Source organism: Rana temporaria, chromosome 8 (genome assembly GCF_905171775.1).
Source record: "Rana temporaria chromosome 8, aRanTem1.1, whole genome shotgun sequence".
In the NCBI taxonomy this organism is placed as follows: Eukaryota; Metazoa; Chordata; class Amphibia; order Anura; family Ranidae; genus Rana; species Rana temporaria.
In genome coordinates this window covers 67,286,875-67,309,795 of record NC_053496.1, presented here as the reverse complement: position 1 = coordinate 67,309,795, position 22,921 = coordinate 67,286,875, and the positions used below count along the sequence as shown (strand labels likewise).

The window sequence follows — 22,921 nt, the reverse complement described above, 5'->3', positions numbered from 1 at the left end:
TGTACAGTGCCTTGTTGGTTGGCCTCCTAAAGGGGAGTTCCACACATTTTTCTGTTTATTAAAAGTCAGCAGCTACAAAAAGTGTAGCTGCTGACTTTTAATAAACACACACTCACCTGTCCCACTGTCCAGCAATGCAGCGACCCAAAGCTTTGCTTCTCTCCCTCACTGCGGCGCTGGCATTGTAAGTGTGGGCACCCGGCTGTGACAGCTTGCGGCTTCACAGCCGGGTGCGCATGCATGAGTCACGCTGTGCGTTCTGAATGGACAAGCAATCTTCTGGGACCTGAGGCGTGTCCCAGAAGATTGCAGGGCGGGGGGCCCGAGTCGCTGAGGTGGCACGAGCGGAAGAGCTGGGCACCTGTCAAAACTAGGTACCCACTCTTCCCGCCCCAAAAAAATGACATGCCAAATGTGCCATGTCAAGGGGGCGAGGAGTCCTTAAAGCTGAAGTTTCACTTGTGGGTGGGATTCCGCTTTAAAATTCATTATACACCCAGCAACACTCTCTGCACAAGTGAAGCCTATATTTATATAAGCAGTGTTCATATACTACAGTCTATTGATGTTTAGGTTTTTATTGTTATTTATAAAACCAACAAGCCCTCCAAAACATTACAACAGACTTTTATAATATACCCAATGGGTCCCTGGAGTGTAGTTCACTATATATAGCAATGTAGGAATCTGTACACGTGTTCACATATGTGTATTTTAGAAATCATGGTTTCCATCATGTATTTCTTCTATCTGAAGTACCTGGTTGATCCTACCAGTCACATTTCTTATGTGTTCTAAACTGACCCCAGAAAGCACAGAAGCTGATCTGTACTCGAGTGGTCAGTTTGCATTCTTTGGCTGGCCATGCACACATGTCTGTATTGGGTAATGTATTCAGCCACTACATCCTTGGATCAATCACAGCCTGCCTCTGGCACACACCCCCTTCCAAGCACAGCCTGCCTCTGGCACACACCCCCTCCCAAGCACAGCACAGCCTGCCTCTGGCACAAACCCCCTTCCCAATCACAGCCTGCCTCTGGCACACACCCCCTTCCCAATCACAGCCTGCCTCTGGCACACACCCCCTTCCCAATCACAGCCTGCCTCTGGCACACACCCCCTTCCCAATCACAGCCTGCCTCTGGCACACACCCCCTTCCCAATCACAGCCTGCCTCTGGCACACACCCCCTTCCCAATCACAGCCTGCCTCTGGCACACACCCCCTTCCCAATCACAGCCTGCCTCTGGCACACACCCCCTTCCCAATCACAGCCTGCCTCTGGCACACACCCCCTTCCCAATCACAGCCTGCCTCTGGCACACACCCCCTTCCCAATCACAGCCTGCCTCTGGCACACACCCCCTTCCCAATCACAGCCTGCCTCTGGCACACACCCCCTTCCCAATCACAGCCTGCCTCTGGCACACACCCCCTTCCCAATCACAGCCTGCCTCTGGCACACACCCCCTTCCCAATCACAGCCTGCCTCTGGCACACACCCCCTTCCCAATCACAGCCTGCCTCTGGCACACACCCCCTTCCCAATCACAGCCTGCCTCTGGCACACCCCCTTCCCAATCACAGCCTGCCTCTGGCACACACCCCCTTCCCAATCACAGCCTGCCTCTGGCACACACCACCTTCCCAATCACAGCCTGCCTCTGGCACACACACCCTTCCCAAGCACAGCCTGCCTCTGGCACACACATCCTTCCCAATCACAGCCTGCCTCTGGCACACACCCCCTTCCCAATCACAGCCTGCCTCTGGCACACACCCCCTTCCCAATCACAGCCTGCCTCTGGCACACACCCCCTTCCCAATCACAGCCTGCCTCTGGCACACACACCCTTCCCAATCACAGCCTGCCTCTGGCACACACACCCTTCCCAATCACAGCCTGCCTCTGGCACACACCCCCTTCCCAATCACAGCCTGCTTCTTGAACACATACCCTCCCAATCACAGCCTGCTTCTTGAACACATCCCCTGCTCAAGCACATTTCTGAAACTAGGCAAAAAGCAGTCATGGTGCCTGCATAGTTATAATTGTATTAGTGTCTTTAACATAGTATGTTCATGACTACTTTATTACCACTATTAGAATTTCCACCCCAGAGTCACAGTTGATCCACTTACTTATATTGCTGTTGTCAATGATTACATTCTCAGAGACATCGTTATCACTGTCATCTTCATCATCTCCAGAAGAACTTGCCTCTGAAACAAATAAACACAAGGCAATAAAATGTCTACAATCACAGAAACCATAGTAGGTTAACCGCTTGCTGACCAGCTGCCATCATTATACTGTGGCAGGTTGGCACAGCTGTGCAAATCACCATAGGTGTACTTTGGCCACTTTAAGAGCGATAGAGAGGGCGCTTGCGCCACTGGAGCTGATGTGCGTGGCCGGCCACTGCTGATCGCTCCACAGAGAGCCAGAACGGGGATCTGTGTATGTAAACAAACAGATCCCCATTCTGACAGGGGAGTAGAGAGAGATCTGCTGTTCCTAGTGATCAGGAACAGCGATATCTGTCCCCCTTCAGTCAGTACACTTCGGACGCCCCCTAGTTAGAATCACTGCCTAGGGAACACTTAACTTCTTGATCGGCCCCTATTGTTAACCCCCTTCCCTTTCCAGTGACGTTTATATAGTAAATTAGGGTCTATTTTTAGTTCTGGTCGCTGTATAAATGTCACTGGTCCCAAAAAAGTGTCAAAAGTGTCCGATCTGTCCACCGCACTGTCGCAGTCCTTAACAAAAAACATGGCCATGAATCTATCCCCTATTTTGTCGCTATAACTTTTGCGCAAACCAATCAATATGTGCTTATTGCGATCTTTTTACCAAAAATATGTAGAATACATATTGGCCTAAACTGATGAAATTTGTTTTGTTATTTTAGGATATTTTATTATAGCAAAAAGTAAAAAATAGTTTGTTTTCTTCAAAATTGTTGCATTTTCTGTTTATAGTGCAAAAAATAAAAAAAACACAGTGTTGATCAAATACCATCAAAAGAAAGCTCTATTTGTGGGGAAAAAACATAACTTGTGGGAGGAGGAACAAAAAATTTGTATGGGCACAACGCAACACAACCGCACAATTGTCAGTTACAGCGACGCAGTGCCGTATTGCAAAAAATGGCCTAGTCATTAAGGGGGCAAATGCGTCCCGTCCTTATGTGGTTAAAAGGAGGCAACTACTATCCGAATGGTGAAAAAAAAACAGGATTTTTAAAGAAAAAAAACGATCAGTCAAGAAGAAAAACATTTATACTATGAACATTTATATGCTTTGCAAAATGTTCGGGTTTCCAGAGAAAATTCTGGGATATCCTACCAGGCATTGGTGTTTGCCAGAACAAATTCTTAATAGCTTATTAATCTTTACTCAACTCCTGGAATAAACAGAAGCCAGAGGGCTGATTTTTATGCCTCCTGGCAGCTCTCTAAAGACAAATTGCTAGATACAGCCCATTGTTTGGAACACAATGATGATGACACATGGTGCATTATGGTCTGATAGGTTACACTTCCATTCTCCAGTCACTCACCTGTGACATTCACAAGGAAGAAATGAGTATTGCTCTGGGCGCCTTTATGAGCTAAGCAGGCATACAGCCCTGAATCCCTGAGGAGAGTCTCGTTTATCAGCAAGTAGTTCATGACAATCACCGTCCTATTGCTGGATTCTAATTTCACCCCATCCTTAGTCCAAGTCACCAGGAAAGCATCGTTGAATGGACAGCGCAGATCAAGAGGCTTGCCGGGAGTGATCGTTAAAACGTCTGGCTGAGAGATTTGGTATTTGGTTGGAGGTTCTGTGTGGAAGGATAGAAGGGAAGCGGCAAGACAAAAAAGGAAAGACACCAAATGTCAGTAAAGCACCCATAGCAAATCCACTCTCAGCAAGCAGTAAAGACCTGACTTGCTGATATACAAGCTACGCAGAAATATTAGTGAGGTTAAACACATCATGCATTACAGTGGAAGCAACACCAAGAGCTTAGGTTAGGACACAATCCTTCTGACTAGTCAAGATGTACTTGATTGCTCTGCCCTGCCTTCTTTTACTTGCAAACGCTGGTCTAAAGATGCCTATGTGCAGGCAGATTGCCCATTTATCCAATGTTTACTGCCAATAGTACTCTGTGGGTAAGCCATTGAGTGATGCCTTCTGCAGCACCTATCAATTGACCACTTGTCTGTCATATATGCAGGGCCGCTGATGAGGCAATACAGCCAGGCCTACTTTACCGGGCTTCACAAGTTCAAAAGGGGGGGCATGGGAACCTGCCGAGCAGGAGAAATGCCCCCACCGTGTGCCACTGCTCCGCAACTCTGACGGCTTCCCTCCTCTCCTGCCGGCAGCTGCTGCATGCAAACAGGAGGAGCGGTTTCAGGATTGGGGGCAGGTAAATAAGTCCTTCTTTTCTTGAATGATACAGATCGCTCACCGTGTTCTATAACTCCCATGTCCATCAATTACTGAAGGATAGTCAAGTGTGTTTATTATGCTTCAGTTTGTGAATGAACAGGAAGCAGCTCAGCACAAAGCACTTCCCATTCATTCACTGTGCAGTGCAGCTTATGCAGCAGAGAAAGGAATTGAGGTATTTATATCCTCATGTCCTTTCTCGGTCTCAAGAGTGAGAAGACATTAGGGGTCTGTTTAGACTCCCAATATTGCACCAAAGGGAATAAAAATTAAATCAATAAGTAAAAAAAAAAAAAATCTAAGAAATAATTGAAAGAAAACTTAAAGGGGTTGTTCACATGTTTAGGGGGGAAGCTGTCCGGTAGGCTGTACAGGGTCCCATGATTTCTAAAAGCAGACCTGCATATATGCCTACAATATGGTAACAGTTATATAGGTCTGAATACAGCACTTATTGCAAGAGGGAACTCTACAACGATCTCAGTGGGTGGCATAGTGGCCATTAATATGACTATGCAGAAGCACTGCATCCATGTTTCCACTATGGCACAGAAAAACATTTTAGCCCGTTCTAAACAAGATGCTGAAAGCAACAATGAGCAGTAACCCATGGGAACCAGATGTCACAATTCAACCCTTTTGAGTAGCCAAATTAATAAAAAAAAAAAATAATAGGTGGAGAAGAAAAAACGTAACAAAAGATGAAGACAATACCCATAGTTTTATCATCCCAGAATAAAAAGTGGGGCCCACTATTGGTTGCCATGTGCGACTCCTCCAGTTTTGTTACCACTTTCATTTTCTATTCTCTGCAGTAACTATGGCAGATGGGTCTGGCTTTCTGGAAAAAAACTTCTGCCACTCAAGCAACAACTCTTTTTGGCAAAAACAGTATAAACTCCACGTCTGATTCAATGTAATGCTAAAAAAAAAAAAACCTTGTTTGTAGCGTGGGTAACCAATAGCTCTTTTGTCATTATCAACAAACGCTGTGAACATGTAAAGACCAGCATTACATCACCGCAGTTATCAGTTCTGCTGCTCCTGCCTCCTGCTAAGCACGTTAGTTAAAAGGACCATCTGGCTTGGTTATATGGGCAATGTAATGAGAACCTGGGATGTATCATCTTTGGGTTCCAAATTAAACTGACTGCAGGAATGACAAGCTTTCACGAGCCTGCCTTTGCTAAAGCTATACAATGCTGCATATTTGTGAGCTGAAATTGTTTTCTCTTAAAGCTCTCGCTTTCACATTAACCCTTAGCAGCCATGAAATACAGGCTTTCAATTTTTTAATTATCTCCAGCCAACACAAGTGACGTTCCCTATATTGTGGAAGAATAGCAGAGAATGGTGTTCCCAATTTGCATGCATGCCCATAGAAGGAGACAGAGATGAGTGTGAAGCTCGCACCTTGTAACACACAAGAAATAGAAAAGGGTATATATAAAATAATGTTTTTAGGGTGACAAATAATCCAAGACCCACCATGTTTTTCCATATGCTCCTTGTTGCAAAGGCCAGTTATAGGTGGGGGTAGTGGCCACTTGTGTGCCATTACTGACCTGCAATTTTTAAATGAGTAGTGGTCTGGCTGTGGGGTTGCCAACTGGCTTAACTGGCAACAATCTGGCCACTAAAATGTATACTTTATGCCAATTCTATTACCAGAAAATGGATCACTAGGCAGGTATTTCTTTGCTTCAGAAAAAAAAAATGCACCCTTACCTGTCAAGTTGACCCCTTGGCTTTTAAAAAGGTTCTACTTGATATACGTGGAATAGGAATGCAGATTGTCAGTTAAAGCGGGGGTTCACCCCAAAAAAAGATTTTTAACATGACATTTTTTTATTTATTTCAGTGCCGTACATACCGTATTTTCACTGCGGCTTCTGGGTATGTATTCTGCGGGACTGGGCATTCCTAATTGATTGACATCCTTCCGACTGGCGCATACAGCGCGTCACGAATTGTATAAAGAAGCCGAACGTCTGTGCGCAGGCGCCGTATAGAGCCGACTCGCAGTCCGGCTTCTTTCAGCAACTCGTGACGCGCTGTATGCGCCGGTCGGAAGGATGTCAAACAAACAATTAGGAACGCCCAGTCCCGCAGATTACAGCCAATTGTCATTCTGACAACTCGGCTGAATGTCATGTTAAAAGAAAGTTTTTTGGGTGAACCCCCGCTTTAAAGTAGAGGTTCACCCAAAAACCTTTTTTTTTTTTTTTAACATTAGATTGAGGCTCGTTTTGTCAAGGGGAATTGGGTGTTTTTTTTACAATCGAAGCAGTACTTACCGTTTTAGAGATGCATCTTCTCCGCCGCTTCCGGGTATGGGCTGCGGGACTGGGCGTTCCTACTTGATTGACAGGCTTCCGACGGTAGCATACATCGCGTCACGATTTTCCGAAAGTAGCTGAACGTCGGTGCGCAGGCGCCGTATAGAGCCGCACCAACGTTCGGCTTGTTTCGGCTACTCGTGACGCGATGTATGCGACCGTCGGAAGCCTGTCAATCAAATAGGAACGCCCAGTCCCGAAGACCATACCCGGAAGCAGCGGAGAAGATCACTCTCTAAAACGGTAAGTACTGCTTCGATTTAAAAAAAACTACCCGATTCCCCTTGACAAAATGAGCATCAATCGAATGTTAAAAAAAAAAAAATTCGGGGGAACTCCCGCTTTAAGGTTACACTCCGATTTCTAATCTGCATCCTTGTTCATTAGTGACTTGGAAGCCAGAGAGGGCCAGGAAACAAGTATTTCCAGAATGAAGCCAGCAATGGTAGCCCACTTTTTTCTTTTAGCACAGGTTCCCTTTAAGAAGATCATCACGCCCTCTGTCTCAGTTAAGAATCAAGGTAGCATCCCAAGACAAGGAAAATACCTGTACACGCTGTACTTGGTCATGGTTGGCCTGCTCTGAATGCAGTGAGAAGCCAGCTATATAATATGACAATGTTTACATAAGGGTGTTTACACAGGGCTTGGTGCTGTGTCTGTGTCAAACCACGTCCCCCATTTACAAGTTCAGGCACAAATGCTACACAGCCTCTACAGGCCAGCAGGTATTTCAAATTCACCAACATTACCTTTTATATCTAGCTGCCACAGATACTTGCAGCCATTTTGCGGCTTATGCGTAAAAAATGGATGCAATGCACAATATTTATGGTTTCCCAAAGCAACAATCACCTTCCAACTGTCATTTGTGCAGTGCAGGTTTTTAAAATGAATCAAAAGATCTCGACTGGTTACTTTGAGCAACAGGACAAGAGTGACTATATATCAGCTTTCCAATGCAGAATTTGGTTTTACCTGGCCTGTCAAAGTAGCGTCATAGCCTCCAAATACCTTCTCCCTCTCTATTGCAAGATAAAGATGGCATCATTTTAAAACCAGCTTTGCAATCTCCTTTTATTACCAGCTATGCAGTTCGAGGGCCTACGTGTCGGAATAAACTTAAACCAATGATTTACGTAAGCCTTAGGACTATATAGCAATTGTTAAATTTAAAAGTAGAACTATAGGCAGAACCCCCCCCCCCCCCCCCCCACATTTCAGATAAAGCTAGGGAGGGTTATTACCACTGTAAGATTCTTTTTTGCCATCTGTGTCCCATTGCAGAGATTTTTCTTCACCACTTATTAACAGGAAGTGAGAGGAAAACACTGCAAATTAAGGGAATTCCTTGGGGATCCCCAGGTCACCAGAACTATTGTCCCTATTGTAAGATTTCCCCTCTATTACTTTTTCTGGGGACAATCTAAAACTTGGGATTTTCTTTACTTTGAATAATGGTAAACAGGACAGATAAAGGAGGGGGGGGTCCCTAATGAGGGCACAGACAACAATAAAAAAAAAAAAAAAAAAAACTGACTGCTGTTTTAATACTTCTCCACTCTATCCAAAACTTAAAGGAAAAAAAGGAAGAAGAGGTTTTGCCTTAAAATTACACTTTAAAAGGATACGGTCACCTTTGAGAACATGTTACATGTTCCACCTGGTTTTATGGTAGAACATGTAACATGTTCGCAATGCTGCAGCTGCTGCCTGATGTGACAGAAGTACAAGGACATACTAACTGACTTTTTAAAATCAGCGTGGCCGTTAAGGGCTCCGCCCACACAGCCGCATCATTCCGTCACACCGCTGTGTGAATGAACTACTAGCCCCGACATCCTTTGGTGGTTAGGACTAAGGCCTTATAGGCTGAAACACAGCAACCTTTCCTATTTGCGTTTGTCTACTGTGGCTTGTCAATAAATACATCAATTGTTTAAGAGCAACGACCGGAGTGCGGATCATCTTTTCCTCATCCTTTGCGGCTGTCAGCTTGTAGTTCTCAGTGAAATACGATGGCGCTGTGGTAGTTCGATTTTTCCTGACAGATTGTATCTGCCTGCTCGTACGAGATGTATTGGCACACAGATACACAAACAGATCTGAAGGAGACCTGCATGGTACCAGTTATCTGCCAATTGCTGGTGCAATGCTTTACAGGCTCCAAAAAAAAAAAGAAAGAAAGAAAGAAAAAGAAAAAGAAATGCACATTTTGTTACCTGCAAAAAAATGTGCCTTCTTTTTTTTTCTAAAAAGTGAACTTATCCTTTAAGCAAAATTGGTAAGGAGATTGTCAAATCAGTTTGTATTGTGTGTGGTCAAGCTGAGAGAGGACATCCAGGTTCATAAAGGCAGCACAAACACTTGCCTGATAGATTTGCTTGCCTTGACTGGGTAGACTAGGATTTAAAAAAATATTGTAGTATAAGGCTTCATTTCCACTGGCGTTTTTACAGCCACTTTTCTGAGCGTTTTTTACAGCTTAAAAACGCCTGTCCATGTTATTCTATGGCATTATGCCCACATAGGTGTTTTTATGCTGCAAATGGCATAGGCGTTTTTGAGCTGTAAAAAAAACGCAGGACCAGGGCGTTCTGAAGCTCCAGAGTAGAGCTGTAAAAACGCCAGACGTTAAAAAACGCTCAAAAACGCGCAAAACGCTTTTTTTTTAACAAAACAAACATGGACAGGCGTTTTTGAGCTGTAAAAAAGGCTAACAGTGGCTGTAAAAACGCCAGTGGAAATGAAGCCTAAAAATAAAAAATTACATTCCAAATAGCTCCCATTGGGCTTGATATTTTCTTGTTTATGTTTTAAATTGCCCATTAAAAATTAAAAAACTTTTTACAAGTAAAACGTATTACACTAGCATGGTTACCAAGCCAATGCAGCAATTGCTAAATGACAGGACATTTAACTATGGATAGTATGCATAATTTGGAAAGAGAAGGCCAATACAAGAAGCTTGGGGAAAAAGAACACATTTGTTTTGGCATTCTGGTATACAAGCAAATTGAGTCCACATCCAATAACTCATTTTTTATTTTATTTGTGTTCATGATTTTGACACTAGGTCATTTTACAACGAAGGTGTCTGCATGGCAGCTGTTCTTGGAGGACAGCACCAGAAAAACTGTTTGCCAGCACCTCCCTGCTATTTATATTCTTTAAACAATAGTCAATTTTATAAGCTTTGGAAAAGGGACAATTACAAGGGATATCACTCTTCTAAATAACAGGTTATTTCACATTTGGATTTCACAAACAATGCACATTGTGGCTTTCTGGCAACTCTGGAGTCACAAATCCCAGCACTGTTCATCTGGCTCACAAGGCATGCTGGGAAATGTTGCCTACATGAATGTAAAGTATGAACTGCAATTTGCCTTTCATTATGTGCATCCAAAGCCACATTTTTCTTCAACTCGAGTAAAAACGAGCACCAAATTAGGAAGCCCATGCCCCTCAAAAATATGAAAGCTATGGCCAGTCCTATGCAGTAAACGCAGAACAAAATTGATGTGGCCGGTAGCAGTGACTCCCCTCATTCATAGGGAAGGTAGATACAAAGAAAAAACACCAGGACTCTGAGCTTCTGGCTTCTATTTTCTCATTTCCTTGAGGAATTCCATACTCTTCTAGATGCATCACTAATAACTTTCAGGCCAACATATTTCTACTTGAGAGGTTTCATAGGAAAACATAAGTGCTCCACACACGCCTGAAGGTGAGAAGACCAAAACAATTACATTTTAAAAGGAACCGAAGTCGAATATGCTCAAAATACTTCTGCTACGATTGAATCCTTTAATAAACAGTGGACATAACTTCCTAACCTTCCATTATAATGAATAGGACAATGTAAGGTGGGAGCTGGACTCCTGACACCTAAAAAACAAAACAGGGCTGTTCAAAGATAAGGTTCTGGAATTTGTAGTCGCCTGTTGTCCCAAGGCACAAACCAATTTAAAAGTAAACCTGCACTAGCCTCAGGTTCTATAAACTGGCACCTAGATTTTCCCGTGCTAACCTGCAGAGTCAGCTTTCTTCCACGGTGCTCTGAAACCAAAAATCAGGGGGGAGTTCTACTTAAAACAGCTTTAAGCCATCCCTTCCAATCCTCCCTGCATTGCCGTTTACAAACAAATGTAATGGATGCCCTCAGTATCCGCCAACATGACACCAGAGGTAGGTGGGGTAAGTTAAAGTGCCAACTTTCTAGTAGTAGCTGGCTCCTGCAATAGGCATTATTGGGCAACTACATAAGTTTTGAGGCCTGCAGTGACAAAGGCTGGCAGGAGGCAGGGAATGTAATTTAAAACTCCCAGAAATGTAGACGATAAAGACTTTGCTTAAAACTATACTGCTTGAAGAGAGCAGAGTTCAGACTTACAACACATGGGAGTCTTAAATGCAGGGATAAATCTATGCATTTTTTTATTTTTTAATCAAAACTTTTAATTTAATAATGAAGAAACCATTGCACTGCAAACATATCTAACCATACTACTCACACTGAAAGTTTACACATAAATATTAGCAAACACAAAGCCTTCTTGTATCAACTAAGTTACAGTCTAGGTTTCCTTACCCTTCAAATCAACGTCAACATACCAAGTTACAATTGGCTATGTTGTTGAAAGCTGCCAGTTTGTGTTTAATAATTGCATGAGGGTATTGTACTATTGGTATATTTTTTTGGGCTACTGAAAAGGAATTTAAAGTGGAACTATAGGCAAAACATTTTTGTTCGTTTTGGATGGAGTAAGGGCAGGTTGTAAGTTTTATTTGTTTTATTGGGGAGATTTCTCTTTACTTCCTGTTCCATAGCAAAACAGGATGTGAAAGGAAATTCCTGCAAATTAAGGGAATCTTTTGGGGACCCCCAGGTCAGCAGAACTAGTGTCTTCCATTGGAAGATTTCCCCTCCATTACCTTTCTGTGCACAACCCACCCAAAATGTGGGATTTTTTTTTTACTTTTGCTTTAAAGATAATTGTAAACAGGACAAACAGAGAGGGAGAATCTCCTTAACAGGGAGCAAAGACAGCAATAAAAACTGACAGGTGTTCAATTCTATCCAAAACTAAAAAAAATAGTTTTTCCTTCAGTTCTAGTTTAAGAGACTTAAAGTGGAGGTTCACCCGAAAAGTTAATTTTTAACCTTAGATTGATGCTCATTTTGTCAAGGGGAATCGGGTAGTGTTTTTAAAATCTAAGCAGTACTTACCGTTTTAGAGAGCGATCTTCTCTGCCGCTTCCGGGTATGGGCTGCGGGACTGGGCGTTCCTATTTGATTGACAGGCTTCCGACGGTCGCATACATCGCATCACGATTTTCCGAAAGTAGCCGAACGTCAGTGCGCAGGCGCCGTATAGAGCCGCACCGACGTTCGGCTTCTTTCGGCTACTCGTGACGCGATGTATGCGACCGTCGGAAGCCTGTCGGAAGACTGTCAATCAAATAGGAACGCCCAGTCCCGAAGACCATACCCGGAAGCGGTGGAGAAGATCGCTCTCTAAAACGGTAAGTACTGCTTAGATTTTAAAAAAACTACCCGATTCCCCTTGACAAAATGAGCATTAATCTAAGGTTAAAAAAAAAATTTCGGTTGAACTTTAATCAAAACAGGTATACAAAGCCTTCCATGTTCTCACTTTACAGCAGTGGTCGCCAAACTGCGGCCCTTGGCTTGCCTTTATCTGACCCCTGAGGCATTTCTCCTGCCACTGACACCAATGATGGGGAATAATTCCTTCCACTGACAAAAAAAAACGGGTCACTATTACTCCCAACGACACCAACTATTTCTCCAGATCTGGCATTGTTTACTCCCACTGGGAATAATTCAGTCCACCCTAAAATCTGAAGGACAGTAAACTGGCCATTTCATTAGAAAGTTTGTAAACCCCTGCTCTACATCAACAGTGTCGATCGGCTGAACCTAAACTATGTAATGTTTACATTGGTCTTGGCCTGTAATCCCAACTTTCCAAGCACATAAAAAAAAAAAAAAAGAGAGGGAACAGGGATATGAGGTTATATTTGCTTGAAAAAGGTGTTGATGTATTTTAAAAAGATAAATGCGAAATAATGTTGCATTTAAACATTCAGAAAATGATGGATTTGTCAAAAACATGCACGCCCCATTTAAATTAAGTTGTGATCGTTATCACTACTACTTTATTTGCAGTGGTAGGAATTGATCACTCAATCTGTGCAGTGCTGGAGGGAGAATTTGTCAGCTTCAGGTGTGGTGCTCTTCTCGACAGACATTACAGACAGGCTGAGCTGCATTGCTCCCATACCTTTTAGTTTCACGTCTCAGACAGACTGTCAGCCTGGAATCTACAGTGCACAGATAGCCATACACTCTGATGTATCTTATGTCTAAGTGTCCCCTGCAGGACATTCAACATAAAGGCCTTACAAAGGCTACCCCTGGGCAAGGGAAGAACCTGGACCTGAAATTCTCAAAAGGAGGCCAACTTAAAGGGCAAAAAGATGAGTGATGAACCTTTCTCACCAGAAATGTGGAGGTGTAGTTTGGCTGCGTATAGAGCAATACCTTTCTATATAAACAATGTGATGGAAAAATATGCATAAAATGCAGACTCTACTACATATTGACAATTTTTTTTTTTTAAATCAACTATGACATCATTTTAACTGCATTGGTGTTGGCTGGGAATTCCCATGCATCAGTCCTTTCGTATCTGAATTTGAAGGTGCTAGGGGAAGAGGGAGCATCCAATTTAAGATAAACCTAGTTAATCCAAGCAGAGCATATAATGAAAGAAATGCATACACCGAGGTTACCTTCAGTGAAACTATGGGTCAGAACAGTCAGTCTATCCATAGATATTGGCAGCTGAAGTTCTAGCAAATCTTGACTTTTAACCCATAAGTCTCTAGATTGTGCCAAACACTCCTGTTTGTTGAAGCTCACTTTTGATACTAGGTGGGAACGGTTGGAACCACGAGATTCTCCATTCACGTATTTTAATGGTCAGTTAGCATTGTACTGGTTTGTGACAGGTTTACTTTAACATATTTAATTTCTCTATTTTTTTTACAAGTGCAAGGGAGTTTCCCTTTAGTAGACAGGTGTTATTAGATATTTGAAACATTCTTGTGCTGTACAGGGAGGCTTAAATCTTTCACTGCACATCCTAAAGAAGTGGTAAGCACTTGAAGCCCGTCAAGCATTTGCAAAGGCACCAGATTACTTAAACTAAAGTCCTCTAGTTGCATTAGTCTTTATACTTATGAAACAGGTAGGCCTGCACAAAGAGCAGCCAACCACAGCAGCCATGCCCTTTAGATACTAGAGCAGTATTTCCCAACTCCAGTCCTCAAGGCACACCAACAGGTCATGTTTTTAGGCTTTCCATTATTTTGCACAGGTGATTTGATCAGTTTAACTGCCTTAGTAATTACCACAGCCGTTTCATCTGAGGGAAATCCTGAAAACATGACCTGTTGGTGTGCCTTGAGGACTGGAGTTGGGAAACACTGTACTAGAGGCATGTTTTGTTTTTTAAAAGTTAAAGCCGACCTACAACGTGTACTAATCCATATTAAATCAATGCACTCTCAGCCTGACAAGCCAGTGACACCAATTTATAAAGAGATTCAAAATCAGAGGAGGGGTGGAGCCAGGAGTACCGGCAGGGGACATTAGAAGAAAGGGATTGGGACTGCTCTGTGCAAAAAATTGCACAGAGTAGGCAAGTATAACATGTTTTTTTTTTTTTTTTTTTTTTTTTTAATTACCCTTTACAATTACTTTAACAAACAGAATGGCAAATTCCACTGCTAAACAGAACATATAAACATAAGTTGGCATGCAAGTCTATCACAGTAATCATGGGGTAACTCTTTGTACAAGTTCTTGCTTAATTATGGGCCCTTGGATGTGAATGTAATGCAATAGAATACTGCAGCCATATTTGACTGAGACATTAGACATTCCCGATTGAATACATTATATCCATAGGTAGAAAGATAAAAGCACTTATACACTATTTGGGGACTGTAAACTAATTAATTAAAGATTAAACCTATGACAAATAACTTAAATGGTAAAGATGATGAAAAAAAAAAAAAAGGGCCGGAATCAAAAATGTCAGTCTGTAGTGACCAGGCAGTGACTCCAGTCTTCTGTCACATGCATGCTAGCATTAGTACATGTGGTCCCAGTGGAGATTCCCACATGCCTCAGTCTACTACTCTGTATACTGAGGTAGACTAATCCAGAGCTAGATGAAATATATGGCTTTGCTGAAATCACATGATCATCCTCAGTATTATAACACTTCACTCCTAAGATCCCTTTCACATACATGTAACCAAATGAAAAATGCAGTAAGCCTAATTTTATTAGACTGGGATAAGAATTCTGGGGGGGGGAAAAAATTATATATATTAATTTGTTAAATATCACCACAGAAAGGAAGAAAAAAAATTGCAAATTTTTGCCACTAGTCATAGATAGCTGCAGACTGAAACTGAATCGGTCATACATGTACACTCATACAAGCATGCATGTCTAAAAAGTTTGCTTGATGGCTGGATTACAAATATTCAGCTATTGTGTATATGTACATCCATGGTCATTACCTTAAGAGTAAGAATTACATTCAAATTATTTTTGCTAGACCAACCAAACACAGCCACCAATATGTAGCCAAAATCACAGGATTGGGAATGGTAACAATACATTCTGGAAATAAGGAAATAATACTTGAACACAGTATTCTGATTACCTTCTGGTTCTACAGTGGTTTCCTCTACGTGACTGTAAGATGGCCGGGCAATTGCCAAACTGACCGAGAACAAGCAAAGAAGAAGCATGCTGTCAGTGAACCCGCCCCATGCTTTTCGTGAGTGCCGCACCATGAACGACCCCATCCAGCTGGCTGTGAGCAAGCATGAGATGAACGTACCACTATGTGGCTCACAAGTCTGCGTGGGAGATCCTGCAAAAGATTAATACCAGGGTAAATATAAATGTATACATTTTTTGGGTGATTCAGTAAACCAATACCCAGAACAGTAATATACAAAAAGCAATAACCTACAGTAATCAACACAAGTATTGTGAAGGAATATCAGTGGGAGATTTCCATTGTATCGAGTCAGAGTTTTAGGTTGCTGTGCCTTCAAAATTGTCTTATTGAAGGAAAGTTTGCTTGCATACTGTACATCACATTGAAATATATCTTGCAGCATTTCACAATAGAGTCAAGGATGTATTGACTTTAAAAAATAGTTTTGATTAAACCCCTTCCCACCAACTCAATTTATCACTAGCTTACATATGGATTCACTGGAACTACAGACATCACTGTGGCAATAGTTCCCGTCAAAATGATGGGCTGGTTTCCACTCACAAAGTGATTGCTTTGGGCTCTTTGTGGATGACCGCTACCTTTGAAATGGGTAATAGGTTTACAAAACACATTTTGGGCAGTGCATTTGCTTGCCGCCTAGGATCACAGATTAAAAGCCAACCAGAAAAACTATCTGCTTGTATTAACTCCCACAGTACAAATAACATGTCGGCATGTTAAAAAGCCAAAACATAAAATGGCCCTAGTGTGTGTTTGTGTCTAACTGTGGGGCTGTGGTAGGGACATTAAGCTATAAACTCTGCTGGGACAGGTACTGATGTGGCTGGTTGTATGTACTCTACAAAAGTTCAGAGAAATGTGTTGGCACTATAGAGTTTAATCAAATAAATATGCGATAAAATCAACAACTAGGCTTTTAAAATTAGCCATTTTCGTTACAGCCATGTCTGTTTTTGTCATCACACTAAAGTCCATCTGTGATACAAGTTTTCACAGTGCAAAACATATTAAAGCTGTATTTCAGCCCCCTTAGTCTCAATTTCCATAAAATGTGAAATTATGCATTCCATTTAATCTAGTTTTATTATGATGGCAGGAGGCAAATCTGCACACCAAGCAAACATAGTAACCACACGAAGAACAGCTTATTGCCACAGTTCAGTGATAAAAATTCCTCCTCTCCAAAACTATGGACCTACGCTTTAATATGGAGATGTGATGGGAAAATTAAGTGTGGTTAGCTTCACTAAATATATGTGTTGAAGAACCAAAATAAAAAAAACTTGAGACCGAGTAGGCCAAAGATGAAAAGGCATCATTTAGTTACACTATGAACTGTCTTTTGCATACTTTTAAAACTGCCAGGCAGAGGTTCTACTTATGGTTTGATACAGGAAAGGGATGGGTGTATAGCATGTATAATCAAGGACAGTTACAATGTAAATGTTCACAGGGGACTCGTAAAGAAGCAACACAGAAAAAGAAGGTAGAGAGATATACATACACACAAAAGGAAGTTGATAATCCTGTAGGTAGTAGCCTTAACTTTGTTAATTACAAACTAAAAATAACTGTTCCTTGTCTGCCAAGTTCTCGAAATAAAAGGAAGGAAAACCTAGGGGTTCAGCTGCAATGTGCCAAGGCCAATTAAAGGGTAAATACATGGTTTCCCATCATTCAATTGAAATAAAATGGGCGCGATTGGCTGCAGAACACTTAATATTAAATTCCTGTAAAACAATTTAGAGAGGGGCTACATACATGCAAGGGGCATACACACAGGCCGAATATCAGGAGGCAGCGACCGGTTCAATAGAAACCGCCGACATTCAGCCTGTGTGTACGGCAGCCGGGCCAACTTCTGTTAAAGGGGCATGATCGAAAAAGTTCTGCCGGTTGGCACCCGATCAGCGCTCTCACCCAAGGGTGTCCCCCTGTCAGAACACAATAACTCAGTGGGGAGATCGCTGTACTTTTTTCGGATTGTTAGTACAGAGGGCTCCCCCCGAGCGCCTCCGTTTTTTTCCATTCCGACAGCTGGGTGTACCAGGATTAAGAGGTTTCTGCAATTAATGTTTATGGCAGTAGTGGTGGACCTCTCAATATTGGAGATGCATGGAGTACCTATGCAAACAAAGACTAAATAACCCTCATAATAAACTCTAGCTCCATCCAATCCACCAGGTCAAACCGCAACCATTTTGCATACATATACACATACACGCAATATGCAAAGCACAGTAACCACAAGCAATTACCCAAGCCCCAGTTAAAAGTAGCCATATCTGTAGAAAAAGTAATTCCATTTCTTTTCTACAATTTAAGTCTACATGCCGTCATTATTTTTCAAACGTTCGCCCAGAATTTCAATGCCTCTTCCTTAAGATACAATCAAAATAGTGTGTTTGTAGCCTAGATGTCTCGGAATTTCCATCCACCTGCTTCAGTAATGGTTTCAATGCCTTTCTCACAAATGTACAGTTTGGGGTCAGATTGGAACGTTACATTTTTGCTTAGTTCACTGCAATGAGAATTTAAATATTTACATTTTTAGTTAAATGCTGAACCCCTAAAGAGATACCATGGTGCACTACCTCTTATCCTTAATTTTGGACCAATTGTGTGGTTATAGCAAAAAAGGGACTTTCTACTGAAGACTTTATTAAGTGCATTGAAATGCCCTGTCTCAACTGCTACAGAAAAGATGAAGAATATTAAAGTGGTAGTAAAGTTTGCTAAATCCCGTAAACGTATAAAAAAAGTGCAATTTTACTTTAAGTATACACCCTGGAGATATTTCACATATGTCACTCAACTCAATAAACACAGACAACATTGATAAATATTAATGTGGTCCTGCTCCTTCTTTAAAAAGCCAAAGAAAACATGCATCTATTCAACGGCTCCCAAGGCTCCGAATGCTGAACTTTGATTTGTTTAAACACATTGGCTGCCCAGCAATTTGGATTAGTACAACCCTGTGGAAGAGTAGGAGTTACACGTGTGCAAAGGAACTAAACTATTCATTATACGCTTTCAGAACACAGTATTTCATTACAATCTCATCATGGAAGATTTAGTAAACTGCATTGCATGTCAATTCTTTGGCAGGCTCAAAGGCATATACTGTATATGAAAGAAACTACTACCATAAACCTGGGCAATTCTGACTACACAGCAAAAAAAGCAAGGGTTACCTTCAGTGAAACTGTATGTCAAAACCATCAGCAGATGTAGAGATGCACGTGGCTTAAAATATCTGCAAATCTTAACTTTCCATGTAACAGGCAAGCTTAGCACTAGCCTTTCCCATCTTCTCGGCATCCAAAGTCTGACTTCTCTTGATTGCAAATAACCTCAATTAGGCATGTCGCCTAATCCAGCCCTTTTTAACCAGGGTGCCTTGGTAAAATGCCTAAAAATTGCTCTAAACTGCCCAAAAATGGTCAACAAGCCAGTGGTTGAATCAAGATTGCCTTTTTTGTTACAAAAGGAGACATGTTTTTATTGTGCATTACAACCTTGAGCACTGTGTGGGCCAGCATCCCAACAACCAATGACGTCATGAGTTAAGGACTTCTGCACAAAACCCTTGTTGGCCCCTCATGATTAGCACTGGAATCACATTAGCTGATAGAGGGAAAGAATACTGAAGCACTAGTCAGTACCAGCGTGCAACTGTATTTGCTTTATAAGAATAGATTACCTTTAAATATTGCGTATCCTACGTGCGTGGATAATGCTGCAATGTGTAAAACTATTAGTCGCGTTTTTTTTTTTTTTTTTTAATGGGTTGGCTCAAGACTCTGCAAAATTTTAAAGGTTGCCACAACTGAAAAAAGTTTAAGAACACCGATTTTTGCGGATTGGATCGGGTGTCAGCAGACATGTCTCCACTGACATCCGACGCTCCAGACGATCTGTCAGGTCCGCAGACAAAACTGACAGATGGACCTGAACGGTCCGACCGCGTGAAAGGGCCTTAATGTAAAGACATAAAACATAAAAGATTCTTTATTTGTGCTGCTTTTAGGCAATTCATAGCAGAAAGGTGCATCAAAATACATTTCCTCTCCTAGCGTGACAACACTTATGCAGTTTAGCTGCATGGCTGTCACCGTATCCTGTACTTTCCAGAGTTAAACTAAAAGCAGCCATATGAATGCAGAGTGTGCTGGCCCAGCCTACTGTACTCACTACAGTAAAATTGTGGCATTTAACAGCTGCAAGTGGGTACCCATATCGACAGGAGGTTCAGGAGCAGGAAGAGAAAACCCAAGGTGAAAAAAAGAAATCATATAGCCGTCATCAACAATCCCCATACTTTGCTAATACGTTTATTTCCTATAATCCTCAGCTACATCTGGTGGGCATTTTGCGGTATTTTTCTGAAATACATCAATCATGAAAATACCACATTGTAGCCACTAGATGGAGCCGACGGAATTACGAGGCAAAATTACAAGGATCATTTGTTACATTCACACAGCACATTTTCTAAGTACAGACCATCTGTTTTGTTAGGTGACAACAGAAATCAATTCAAGATGTTCTAATGCTAAACAGAATGAAATTGTAACATAAGTCATCATAGGCATTTTTCCTGATACAGGGTAGATAGAATAGGCATAGAATGGGGGTGGGAGTACATTTAAGTTTGGTTTGGGTTTGACTTGCCTTCTACTTTAAGTGCAACCAACTAATAAGTCTTGTACTGTGCTTCTGGCGGTAGCACCTCTTGTCACATAATTGTGCTATAATGTTATTTTGCATATTACAGAAGAACATGCTTATAAACTGGAAGCACAGGCTCGAAATTTCTACAGGCCAGTTAGGACACTGGCAAACCAGAAAAATTTAGCAAGCGGGCCCAACAGCTGTACAAGATGAATGACAGGAGCAAAATTAGGCTCGCTCAGCAGGTAGCTTTTGGTACTGGAAAAGATTGTATGTTTATAAAGTACAGATAACATGGAGAGACCACAAGAATTCAATATAGCCTTTCTAAGAGCAGGAATTTTATTGAGAAGCGGCTCCATGCTCTCACATCAGACAGACATTTTCCAGACTGATCTCCAATACCTAGGACCATCCCTGGAAATCAGAGACAGATGGCAAATCGTGAATCTTAATCCCTACTATTATAACTTAAAGTTGAATTTGAGCGATCTTGGGCCAGGCAGAGCTCCAGGAGGTTTTCGGAGTCTGCCGAGGTGTATGAAGGGTTGTTTGCAGATTCCTCACTCACACTGCTAAGTTTTTACAGCTGCATTTCCGAACTTCCCCCACTAGGAATACACAACGTCACTTTCCAGAGTGGACGGGTGTGTAGTTACCTTTGTGTAAGTCTGAATGCAAGTGCAGGCATGAAAGGAAGAAAAAAAAAATTACTTTGGACCCGCACATGTGTTAATGGAATGTTAACACTTTCACTGCATAATTTTTTTTTACAACTCTAGAAAGCTTCAACTTGTAGTAACATGGATAACCCTTATCTGGCTATAAATAAACAGGGATATGGAATGTGACCTGCACTCAAAACACCATACAAAATATGTTGCAGCCATTTAAAGCAGACCTAAAAACTTTAAGCCAATTAGCTCTGATTTAAGAGATAACCATTAAATCGTCAGGCTGAGCTGAGGGTAGTAATACAAACACCAAAGAAAACAAACACCCTAGAGTTGTAAAAAGAGTTGGGTGTTTGTGGTTGGACGGTAACTGATCACATGACCTGAAACTGGAATGCCATTAGGTCACATAACTAGAGTTGCTACTTCATCCGTTTAAACCCGAACACATATGAATTACACAGGTTCTGCGGCTAATTTAAATGCAGAGAAGGTACCAAGTGAGCTTAATTAACACCTTAATCAGCCACAGAACCGGTGTAATTAATGTGTGTTCGGTTTTAAAGGGATGTAGCAACCCTACACCTAACCCAGAGTAGCTCCACACATTTTTTGCCAAGGTCATAGGTCATTTCCAATAAAGTTTAAGAACGCAAACATCCAAGTGCATGCTGCAGGACATGCAACCCAAAACTGGATCATTAGGTGATCAACTTTTTACAACTCTGCGGTTGGAACAATCATGACATGACCATTTCACATGACACATTCTTCCCGGAGATTGGATAAGCAAGGGGTATTTACAGAGAATGCATATTACCCACAAAATAGGACCATTCATTCAAGGTTAAGCGACACGTCCCATTAGTAGAGTAATGATGTCACCTTCGAGTATAAGAAATTATTAATTACATAATGTGTGTCAAACACCCCATTATATCATCCATGTGATTTTTATCATAACTTAGCTGTGGCAATGGAAGAAAAGTTGATAGAAAAATTTTACTATGTTTGTTTCGACTGAATAACCTATTTGTACAGGAATTTGCCAACTGGAACCTATTCAATAATTAAGCACATGAAGCAAAAAGCAGTAACCCGCAGCAACCAGGTTTAGTTTTCCATAATTGAGTGGGCAGAACACTGAACAAATGGATGCAATATGTATCAGATGTGCTTTACATGAAGAATAGCGAAACATATCTGCTAGATCAAGGGTTTCCAAAACGGTGGCCCACGGGCCGGATGTGCTTTATTAAGCCCTTGGGACCGTATTCCTTCCACCGACACCAAATAGTGGGCACTATTCCTCCCACCGACGCCAATGATGGGGCACTATTCCTCCCACCGACGCCAATGATGGGGCACTATTCCTCCCACCGACGCCAATGATGGGGCACTATTCCTCCCACCGACGCCAATGATGGGGCACTATTTTTTACTCCCACCGACCACCAAGCCTATGCATCGTTTACTCCCACTTATGCCAGGGCAATTTCTACTACAACTGGCTATGATCCGGCCCACCTATACTTTGAAGGGCAGTAAACCGGCACTTTGTTTTGAAAGTTTGAAGACCCCTGTGCTAGATCTTACAACATCAATGCTTAGAAATAGTGCACATAAAAAATAAAAATAAAATTATATAATAGAAATTAGGCATATTTGGCGTTTTTGCATCCATCATGGACAACCACAATTTAAGCCACATTAAAACATTGGGGTTCTTAGCCTAACGAACAATGCTATGAGTAGGGTCACAGTGGCTGAGACATTATTAGCATTATTTTACTGGATGTTCTTGTGTAGCCAATAAAGATTTTCAACGTTTGGGTCCACCGAGTTGCCGACTTATAGCCATCAACGTAAATAGCTAAAATTCTACCTATTAGAGCTTTACAACATCATCACTAATAGTAT

At 41.8% G+C, this 22,921-nt stretch overlaps 1 protein-coding gene across 5 annotated transcripts in view; it reads right to left on the bottom strand.

The window, feature by feature from the left end:
• FGFR2 (fibroblast growth factor receptor 2) overlaps positions 1 to 22,921 on the bottom strand; it is a 128,444-nt gene that overhangs the window by 62,976 nt on the left and 42,547 nt on the right. For 4 of the 5 annotated variants that reach the window (XM_040361957.1, XM_040361959.1, XM_040361958.1 and 1 more), the window contains exons 2-4: positions 15,564 to 15,776; positions 3,570 to 3,836; positions 2,146 to 2,226 (exon numbers count right to left, since the gene is read on the bottom strand). In XM_040361957.1, the coding sequence (XP_040217891.1) occupies positions 2,146 to 2,226; positions 3,570 to 3,836; positions 15,564 to 15,708 (493 nt within the window). In that variant the 5' untranslated portion in view covers positions 15,709 to 15,776. The remainder of the gene's footprint in view (positions 1 to 2,145; positions 2,227 to 3,569; positions 3,837 to 15,563; positions 15,777 to 22,921) is intronic. The other variant, XM_040361961.1, reaches the window with a different exon arrangement.